We start from the raw sequence: 11,454 nt of genomic DNA, 5'->3' as shown, positions 1-11,454 counted from the left end.
GGCCTTAAAATGTCAACAGCTCTGACAGCCTCTCTATGAAGAGTAGTGGCAGATAGCTTAGATAAGATGTGTTCATTTTCATACAAAATTAAAATTTCTAAAGAATAATTTAGACTTATTCACCTCAATTTAAAAAAAAATAACACAACTGGTTATATCATATCCTGATAACGTTAGTAGCTAGGCGACAGGCGCTTTCATACAGTAGTACCCGGTAACAGTACACTAGTTTTCTACTACGTGATATTAGATATCTGTAATTATTGCTGTTTGCGCTAAAACATATATGTATGTAACTAATATATATTTTGTTCATATTAAGGAATAAATACAGTTTATTTTTTTTCTAAAAATTCAAGATCCTTTCATCCTGAAGAAACTGTCACTTTAACTGTGTGTAATTCTTATTTCATATTTCAGCAGATTTTTTTTTATACATTTAACATATACCACCAATATCATGGACATGCTAGGAAGCAGTACACAGTGTAGAGTACTACAGTGTTTTCAATGTGAGGGAGACACGGAATACTACTGCAACACGTGTAAACATGACCTGTGTCTACAGTGCAAAGAGGAACATGTGATTAATTTAAATACCATAGATCATGACGTTGTGATTTACCGTGAGAAGTATGAAAATATCCCCAAACAAGAGGCCTGTGTGATGCATCCATATAGAATGTATGAAATGTACTGTTCCTCATGTGAACTACCTGCCTGTTTTCAATGTAAAGAACACAGAAAACACAGAGTACTAGACATCAGAACATCATATAAAACAAACCGCCAACAGCACAGAGAAATCATTCATAACATTAGAAGTAATATTATCTATGAGAGGTGTTATCTTCTGAATGGAATCAAATCTAATATAAAAAATTGTCCTGTGGAAGTCTCTGAAAGTCTGGTGGAAGCGGCAATGAAAGCCCAGAGACTAAAGAACCTTATAGACACTGTGATATGTGATATTAAAATCAAGCAGAAATCTTTTATGATGCATAGATTAAATCAACAGAATGAAATAATGAAAAGACACCTTTCATACATAGAGAACTATGATAACAGATTTGAACAATTAGCAAAAACGCCAGTAAAATTCCTCTTATTTCTGAAGAAAACCCATGTCCTTAACATGCTTAGTAAGATAAAGGGTACCCCAAATCTTACACATCACACCTTACTCTCTGTGACTGAAGAAATCAAATTGGATGATGTGATTAGGTTACTAAGTGAAGTCCAAATCATAGAAACTGTAAGAAAAATTCCGAAAAATGAAGATCTGCTTTACCTATTGTCTAGCCCCATGTTACTTGGATCTGTCACAGTGACAGGTGTTGAACGCTTAACACACATATGCCATGTGATATCAGACAAGGCTTGGGTCAGTGATATGGACAATATTATGTTAATAAACACAGAAGGTGATACACTTTATCATCTGACAGGTTTGAATGTTTCAGAACTATTGTGTGTACACACTGTGAACTTGACTGGTGAACTTATTTATATAGACTGGTATGGTAATATTAACACATTATCCAAAGATAACAAAACACAGTCTACACTGAAACATAAATCAGAAATATGGGAACCACGATGTGTTTTCTGTTCCCCTTCCAATGGAGATTTACTGGTTGTGAATTATAGAGATGATCCTATAGAAATGGCCAACTTAACACGTTACAACGACAAAGGGCGACTCATACAGATGGTACAAAATAATAACAGAGGGCAGATACTGTATCGTAGACCTATGTGCATCACAGAGAACCGTAATGGAGATGTTATTGTGTCTGATGATGATCGTGTAGTGGTGACAGAGCGTGGAGGTAGACATCGATTCTCCTACACAGGTCCTCCTTTAGGATTTGTAGGACTGGCACCACTAGGAATCTGTACAGATGTGATGTCACACATCCTGGTGTGTGATGATAACACCAGCTCAGTGCATATGATTGACAAAGATGGTCACTTTTTGTCACTGATATTGACACAAGAACAAGGTATAGCCAGACCAGTGTCCCTGAGTTATGATGATAAAACCCACCTACTCTGGGTAGGAACGTGGCGAAATAACAGAATATGTGTATACAGATACATCGGGAGAAAGGGGATTTAATCTGAGAGGAAGGTAATTTTAATTGGTTAATAATAAGATACATGTACACACATGGTCATGAAATGGTGCATTGAAATTTGTCAACTGGTTACTTGTACATAAGATTGTGTATTCTATTTGCAGGACAATTGTAAAAGTGTTTGCTCTTGGGTCTTGAAGTAAGGAGTTGATCCTTCTACTGCACGTTCAAATTCCACGGGAACGGTCTTTTGGATGATACCATACATGTATATGTATAAACCCCGTATGGCAACAGGTGCTGACATAAAAAAGATCCTCATCCAGATCATTGTTCAAAGGTTTTGAGTGCCGAGAAGCGGTCTACCCACTGGTGCGAAGATTTACTAATCCAACGGCCAAATAGTCCGAAGGTTCACAAGTCCGATGGCCTTCTAATCCAAAGGCCCACTACGATTGACAAAAAATGTCACAAACTTTACATTTACATATCATAACAAGGAGCGATAAATATAGCGTTTTATGGAATATTTAAGAAGAGGAAAATGTTCAGTTTGTTGATTACCCTTATGGAATATGATTACAGGTTGAGTTATACATCGATATGTAATTATCTATTATTTGTTGAGGAATGCCAAGAAATCACATCCAGTTTCCACATCGATGAAGCCAATTAATGTGTAATTGATGCAAATCATCCATATTCCCCAAGAAAACTCTCCCCTTTAAGTAGCTTCTTATGTCCTGAAAATACTTCCCGTCAAAAACCTTTATTATTTTTTTTAACAATGTATGTAAATTGCACCTGGCATAGGTACCAAAATTGTAAAAATAGACCGGAAGGAAAAAAATGCCAAAGAAAAAAGAATAATTTTATACATTTAGAACTTCTATTGACTAAGTTCATTTTATTGCTCGATTACCGGTATGATACCTTAATTCAGCGCGGTACCTGTGGAGGTACTTATTTATCGTTATCGATGTTAATTTATACACACACGCACACAAAAGGGTTTTTTTTTGGAAATACTTAGAAATTTGAGAGGCGTGTAAATTAGTTTCCTATAATCAATTTAATTATTTTTTATAATTATATTTTTTTTATATATGAATATGAATTTTTCATATGAATTGCATGGACCCCCCCCCCTTTCAAATAAGAAAAATAAGAAATAAATTTTCACATAATGTTTTGATGTTTCTTTAGTCATGGAATTTCTGATCTCGATTTAAGTAAGATTTTAGAAATTTATTTGATTAATTTTGCAAGCAACCAAAAAAAAAAAACAGGTCTGGACGATTTCCAGATAAGGAAGTCAAGAGCGATAACCGTGAATTACTATAAATACTCAGAATAAACTAGAGTTACTGTGAGCAATGAGCTAACTAAATGATACGACCCCCCCCCCCCCCCCCCCGCCTCCCATATGGTTATAACTGATGACAATGTTTTGCTGTGGTGGGGAACCCAAAATATGTGTCGGATCAAAAAAGTAAAGTAAGAGGTGCACAATTGCAATTTGTAATCAAGATTCTGTAAAAGTTTCATTAAATTTCTCTCAGTGGTATAAGAGGAGTTGCGGATAAGAGACGGGTACCCTAAAGCGTAACAGATAGACGGACGGACGTACAGACAGCGGACGGACGGACGGACGGACATACCGATTACAGTATACTCTCCCACTTTTCAAGCGGGGGATATAACAAGGTGCCAGTCCTTCCGACGAATTAGGTAACAGTATGGATTTGTACTCGTGGAATTTAAGCATCATCGATGAAAATCGAATGGCTAAGCAAAATTATACATGTATTTACTAACATATATTATTATGCTTCCTGTCAGTTTGTCTCTGTATAATTATAACCCATACCCTACTATTTTCGCATAGTGTTCTAAGGATTTATATAGCGTAAACATACTATGCCGAATTATTATACCTCCGCTTGAAAAGCGGGAGGGTATACAGTAATCGTTAATTCCGTCCGTCTGTACGTCCGTCCGTCCGTCTGTTACGCTTTGGGGTACCCATCTCTTATCCGCAGCTCCTCTCATACCACTGAATGAAATTTGATGAAACTTTCACAGAATCTTTATTACATATTGCCATTATGCACCTGCTATTTAACTTTTTGATCCGACACATATTTTGGGTTTCCCGGCCACAGCAAATCATGGACTTTGCAATTATAACTATATGGAAGCGGGGGTATCATTTAGTGAGCTCATTGCTCACAGTACCTCTAGTTATGCTTCCTGTTAGTTTGTTTCTATATAACCCATACCCTACTATTCTCGCATAGTGTTCTAAGGATTTATATAGCGTAAGCATACTATGCTGAAATAGTGCACGGCTTCCACTTCTCAAGAAAATCCGACAACGCCATATCGGGTAGCTGTTAAATGCTATAAGTGAACTTGATAAGAACTCCCTGGTGTTATTTATTCCTCAGTAAACGATTACATTGTATCATGCATTATTTTTCTTTCTTTTCCGAGATAAAAATGTAAAGGTTGTTCACGGTCAACATGTGGAGAATACCTTATTCTTTAAAAGTTTTAATCTTCCTTCTAAAGATTTTTTGTTAAATAAAATCATTTTGAGGAAAAAACAAAAGCACGTGTTTTCGTTTTTATGCCCCCCTCCCAGCTCGAAAAGTGGGCGGGTATATTATAATCGGCATGTCCGTCCGTCTAGCTGTGCGTCCGTCCGTGCGTCTGTGTGTTACGCTTTGTGATACCAATCTCTTATTCGCAGCTCTTCTTATACTACTGACTGAAATTGAATGAAACTTTCACAGAGTCTTTATTAAACATTGCCATTGTGTCCACCTATTTTACTTTTTGATCAGACACATATTTTGGGTTTCCCGGCCACAGCAAAACATGAACTTTTGCCATTATAACCATATGGAAGGCGGGGGTATCATTTAGTGAGTTCATTGCTCACAGTACCTCTAGTTTCTTTTTTAAAAAAATGTGTTTGGAGTGTGTTGTCTGATTGGACAGAAGAATAAATACATGTACATGATGTTTATTTATAGCAACTTTCATTTATCGTTATTGACTTCCATATTTGGAAATCGTCCAGACCTGAAAAAAGAAATTAAACTGACCCCGGCTTTTGAAGAAAAAGTCCTATATTTGGATTAGTGAATTTATGGTGTTTTTTTTTTACACAAATACTAATGCAACTTTAAGTGTTTGATTTAACGAGACGTATAGTCTATTTCGAGTGCGCATGACTTTGCGCAGCTTTTGAATTTCATGCTGGCGAATCGAGAAAATCTTGGTTTCGGACACCAGCTACTACTGGCATAACAGAATAAAAATCACTTTCTAGAAAGCAAATTTATGAGAAGCGATTGGATTGCTTTTATACCCCCCAAAAGTGCTGAATATCGAAACATTACATGTAAAAGGCTGTTTACATCGTGTGTTTCATGTACTCACATTCGAATGATGCATTAATTACTACAGGGCTAATTGGAAAGCTAAGTGGATACGTTATTTAATGCAGTGGACACAAAAAATGTGCATGTATAGTCTACACTTTCCGGTAATATCTCAGGCACGTAGTATGCAAGTTCGGGTGCATGTTCTTTATTTTCTGAAAATAGTCTTTTGTTTTATGTTTTGACCCCCCCCCCCCCCCCGAAAAAAACTGTTTTGTAACTGTACGGCAGCTGCATTTCTGTAACTCACTGACCTGAGAAAAAAAAAAAAGAGGTAGACCTCAACTGCACAAAAGCTGAAAAAAAATCATTACTTCTAGACTTCTTCATGAAGCGTGTTGCAATTGAAGCGATTTGTCTGTTGTCATCTTGAAAATGACAGTTAAAAATGCGAAATTGGATGGTTTCCATTTCATGGAGAGCTATTTACAACAGGACTTTGTTTGTTGTAAAAATAGTTAAATGAAAATTGTAAACTTTAAGGAATTTATTTTGAACACCCAGTTAGAAATATTTTGAGAATATGACTGTTTGAAATGGAGAAGCAGCGCACTTTTGTGTTCAGTAAATATACATTTTATTTTCAGTTGGTAACACTACAGCTAACCGTTTGGTTTGGAAATCCAGCCATTGTAATCTTCGCTGGACAGGGGTTTCTGATACGCTACTCTCCACAGTTTAATTATGAGGAAAGCAGCGTATCAGAAACCCTTGGCTATCCAAGGTGGCCGTTGTGGAAAATGGAAAAGTTAGAGAACGGTCACACACATACGCGAAGAAATAGGACTATTCTTCCTAGCTGCAGAACGACGGGGTTATGATTTTATATTTTTAAAATTCTTTATAGCCAAAGATGAAAAAATGAGACCATAAGTTAACACTACAGTTCTGCAGCTTTGCTCTTCCGAGATTGGACATCTTTGTTGGCTTGTCAATCACCTGCACGAGATCACCCATGGGTTTCCGACGATGTTCCTACATATACATTGAAAAAAATGTCTTTGGTCTGCATGTTTAATAAATACTCAGTAGACCGGCGGCTTTATGTCATTCAAATATGAGAATATTTTGTTGAGAGATTGAAATATTCCATACAAATTAATTATCGGAAATACTTAAAGCCTGTTCATGTCATCTTTCCAAGCCAAAGGTTAAGAAAAACTACTCACACCTGCATGCTTTAACGTCTTTTCCCTTCAAATACATGTATTGTTCATGACACTCATTCTGATTAAAGAGAGGTCAATCTTTTTTTCCTTGGAAGGGTAGGTGGGGGGGGGGGGGGGCAAAGTCTTTTTTGTTTCCTCTGCATGCATAGAAAGTTTGAAACTCAAAAGTTCTAGATAGTCAATCAAAGATGACTTACAACATGAATCTGGAATTACTAAAATTGAACTTTGGGATAGAGCCTTAATGAACTTAAGAATGATATCCAATATCATGAATTTGGTGACTTTTTACTAATAGCTGTCATCTACTTGAATGAAAAAGAAATCTCTGGGGCAGAAATACAAAAAAATATGGGGAAAAAATTGATAATTTGCCGCTTTTCCAACAAATTCCCATACGGTCTAATAGTAAAATTTGACAACTTTTGAGACATTCGATTTCAGCTCACCTGAGTCGAAGGCTAAAATGAGCTTTTCTGATCACATTTTGTCCGTCGTCCATCCGTCCGTCTAGCTGTCCGTCCGTCTGTAAACTTTTCACATTTTCGACTTCTTCTCCAGAACCACTGGGCCAATTTTAACCAAACTTGGTACATGTACAAAGCATCCTTGGGTAAAGGGGAGTTTAAATTGTTAAAATAAAAGGCCAAGTCCCTTCACATGGAGAGATAATCAAGAAAAGACAAAGATAAGGTGGGGTCTTTAAAAAATCTTCTTCTCAAGAACCCCTTGGCCAAAAAAACTGAAACTTAGGTGGAAGCATTCTTGGGAATGTAGATTCTAAATTGTTCAAATCAACGATCAAATAGGTTTTTGAATCGTGTGTCAAAAGTCAAATATAACATCTGTTTATTAAACAGGATAAAAAAAATTGTGAAAGGAAGAAGAAATTAATGTTCCTTTTTTGGCTTTTTGAAATGAAAAACTGGTTTTATTTCCTCATGTAGTGAAAAAATAAAAAAAAAACACTGAAAAATGCACAATTTCTAAAGCAGAAAGTAAGAATTATGATGAAAACGCTATAGGAGGAGAATTGAAAGTAACCTCCGTCACAATTAATTATGCCTTATTTATTAATAATATAGGTCATAAAAAGATGTTTACTTCCTTCCAAGTGAAAGTGAAAGTATTGTTAGATTTGTGCATGTGGTGGTTTTTTAACGTTAGGAGAAAGGCGAAAATACCATCCAAATTCGCAATTATCTATGTCCACATTAGCTGCAGATCTGTCGCGTTAGGGTTTTATATATTTGTCTTTGACCATAACGCTATGTACAGATCCCGTAGTGCAAAAAAGGTGCAATTTACGGCGCAATATTTTTTGCGCTCTTTTGGGGAGAATTTCTCCACTTTCTAGCATCGGTCAATCAAATACCTTTCACTCCCTAATTCTAGACACATTATTGAACTAAACTGTATATTTTCTCCATTTCCCAACCCTTTATAGTCGTCTCTACAAGACTTAGTTCTAAACTCGCTTGATTAAAATTATTTGTTAGATTACTGAAAATTCACTTCAAGCGAGTTTATTGCCTGTAGAGACAACTGTAAATGGTTGGGAGGTGGATAAACTATACATATTGGATACAGAATGTGTCTAAAATTAGGGAGTGAAAGGTATTTGATTGACCGATGCTAGAAAGTGGAGAAATTCTCCCCAAAAGAGCGCAAAAAATATTGCGCCGTAAATTGCACCTTTTTTGCACTACGGGATCTGTAGCGTTATGGTCAAAGACAAATATATAAAACCATAACGCTACAGATCTGCAGCTATGTCCACATAACGCCCGTCACGGTTTCATCACCTATATTTGGATGCATTTTTCTAAAAAAAAAAAAAAAAAAAAAAAACCAACAAAGCATTTATCTTTTCTTTCAAAATTCATGAAGGAAGATATAAATAGCGATGTTTTTAACTAGAAAAAGCACCCCCCCTTCCCGGTTCCGATGCTTATGCCCCAACCCCGGTTTTTAACTAGAAAAAGCACTCCCCCTTCCCTGCTCCGATGCTTATGCCCCCAACCCCATTCTCGTGGACTTGTTTAACATATAATATATATTGCCTCAAAATAGCATTTCAATTTTGTGAAAAAGTAAAATTCTAAACAATGCGCATCGTATTCGAGTGCTTCAATGTACGAGTTGTTTCAAAAGTGCTTGTTTGTAACGATGAAAATGATTGGCTTAGTTTTCTTTTCGTCACATAATGTCTTGGTGTATGTAAACAACATGGAGGAAGAAAATTTTGCAAGAAGAAAAATGATTTAATAATAGGATTATAGGATGGTAAATGTATTTTTTTTTTATTTTGACAAGCATAATGGTACCAAAATCGTCGAAAATCACTGTGTATTTTATTTAACGATATATTGCAAAGTTTCAGAGTTGTGAAGAACTAAGGATCAGAATGATATTTTTGGATACACTTCTCTCTCTTTTTTTTAACAGCAATCATTTTGAAAAAAAATGTGAAGAAAAAATTATCTCGTAACTGTTAAAACGCAAAATAATGAAATGGTTGCCAACTGAAGGAGTTCCATCTTCCTGAAATACTATATTAAGCTTTATTCATCTTTCATGAAAATACATGTTATAGATATGACATGTTATAAGTAAATGCATTCTCTTTGGAGAGATAGATACATTTCATTTTAAAAGAGTAAATAAAGTTTCGCTTACATGTCTTTGTACATGTTAGGGAAAACATCTACTTCTCTTACCAGAGTGAAACATGCATGTATATGTACATGTAGCTGATTACACTATACAGTCCAGTCCAATACGAAAATTCGTAATATTACAAAAAAACGTAAGATTACAAAAAAGCATAATATTACAAGTTATCGTAATATAAAACTTATATTACAATTTTTCGTAATGTAGTTAAATTACGAATACGCATAATATAGCAGATTGTAAGAGACTATATTACGAGTTTTCGTAATCCAAGACAAATTCAAGCATTTCAAGAAATTGAGTGGTGGGTAGCAAAGTATGACGTCAATAATATATCAGATTCCACATCTACTGATAGCACGCGGTCAGTTTGGTCAGTTATGCCTATCAGAAAGCATGGAAATTCAAGAAGAAAGTACCGCCAGCAATGGGTGATTGGACAATTTCTTTTATTATTCTTTTATAGGAATTTTCCCAAGGATAAGACCAATTTTCCAGTAAATTTCAATATTTGCTTAAGCATGTCGCATTGGTCTATATCACCCGAACTCCCTACTTTTCTTGCGAAGTCTACCCTAAAAATCACACCCTCGTCTCATAATACAACTGTTCGTGCAATTCTTATTGAAATACACAGAATTCAAATCTCAGTAAGAGTCGTACAAGTTATCTCCCGTGACATCTCGTAGTAAACGTCATACTTTGCTATCCGCCACTCAATTTCTTGCAATGCTTGAATTTGTCTTGGATTACGAAAACTCGTAATATAGTCTCTACAATCTGCTATATTACGCGTATTCGTAATTTAACTACATTACGAAAAATTGTAATATAAGTTTTATATTACGATAACTTGTAATATTACGCTTTCTCGTAATCTTACGTTTTTTTCGTAATATTACTAATATAGTAATATAATATAGTAATATTGGACTGGACTGTTATATTGACTTGAAAAATACGAAAACTGCATTTACTGCATTCCCTGTTCCCATATTACTATCACTGTAACTAAAAATTAGTTTACCTGCAGTAACCAGCATAAATATACAATCTTAAAAGATATAGACTGAAGTTCCCAGTAAAGGCACAGAAAATGGGCATCCAAGACTTCACAGCTCTTTTTAACAACTTGGACACAGCATGTAAGGGTTTTGTGACAACAGAGCAGATACTGGATTTTCACCAATCCATTTATTTTGCTCCTGTGGCCGTGGAACATGTTGATGGAGCCATACAGAGGGTGTGTGGGACACCAGGAACTGTTGACAGGTCAGTTAATTACAGACACGTGCCATAAGTATTTGGTCAAGGGAAAAATTTTCAAAATGAATTCTCCCCAGCATTGACAAATTTTCAAGATAGTTATCAGGCTCATAATTGATACAAAGAAGAAGGTACAGTTTCAATACAAATTAAGCCCGATATTTTTCTAAAATATGAAAGTGACATAAGAAATCAGAATTCATTCTTTCTCAATTATAGGAATTCCCTGCAGTAAGAATATACAAGTAGTTTTTCTCATATGACCTCCTTAATGCTAATTATGACGTCATTAACTTGTGCACTTTCCCGTATTTTCTTAAAAAGTAGCAAAAGACATAAATTTTCAGTGGAATTTTCTTCAAGAAAACATACTCTGCCACCGTCGCCCGGAAAGATTTTGAGATATGCGATTTTTCATAGCAGTTTACATAACATATCTAAATATTAAAGTGGGCGACGGTGGCAGACACTATTTTCTAAAGGAAAATTCGCACAGAAATGAGTCATTTTGAGGCTTTTCTGCTTTAAACTTAGAAATGCACCAAATTAATGATGTCTTACTTCCAGAAAGGTCCTCCCTTATGTCATATTCTTCCATGATTTAGAGCAGATCGCAAAACACCTAAAGGATTACATTGTTTGTGACGAGCTGACGCTTTGCTTGTCGAGAACTTTAAATTCTACGTCACATTCTCGCCACATCAAAGGAAGTAGCCGAGATAGCGTCTCTCCCACGCTGAAGTCCGTCAGCTGCAACATACAGCTTGTTTGCGGGGTTCAAAAAATGGAGTAGACAGTCCCGATGTCGTT

The 11,454-nt window shown here is 35.7% G+C and overlaps 1 protein-coding gene across 1 annotated transcript; it reads left to right on the top strand.

The window, feature by feature from the left end:
- The first annotated feature begins 393 nt into the window (after positions 1-393).
- Positions 394-2,524, top strand: LOC134279753 (uncharacterized). The gene is made up of 2 exons (XM_062762160.1): positions 394-2,134; positions 2,246-2,524. The coding sequence occupies exon 1, from the start codon at positions 461-463 to the stop codon at positions 2,120-2,122; it is 1,662 nt and encodes a 553-aa protein (XP_062618144.1). The 5' UTR covers positions 394-460; the 3' UTR covers positions 2,123-2,134; positions 2,246-2,524.
- The last annotated feature ends 8,930 nt before the right edge of the window (positions 2,525-11,454 follow it).

This window comes from Saccostrea cucullata, unplaced genomic scaffold (assembly GCF_032062105.1).
Source record: "Saccostrea cucullata isolate Sc308-1 unplaced genomic scaffold, CSIRO_AGI_Scuc_v1 ctg5843, whole genome shotgun sequence".
Classification (NCBI taxonomy): Eukaryota; Metazoa; Mollusca; class Bivalvia; order Ostreida; family Ostreidae; genus Saccostrea; species Saccostrea cuccullata.
The sequence above is the reverse complement of the archived record's forward strand: the minus strand, read 5'-3'. Positions and strand labels throughout refer to the sequence as shown.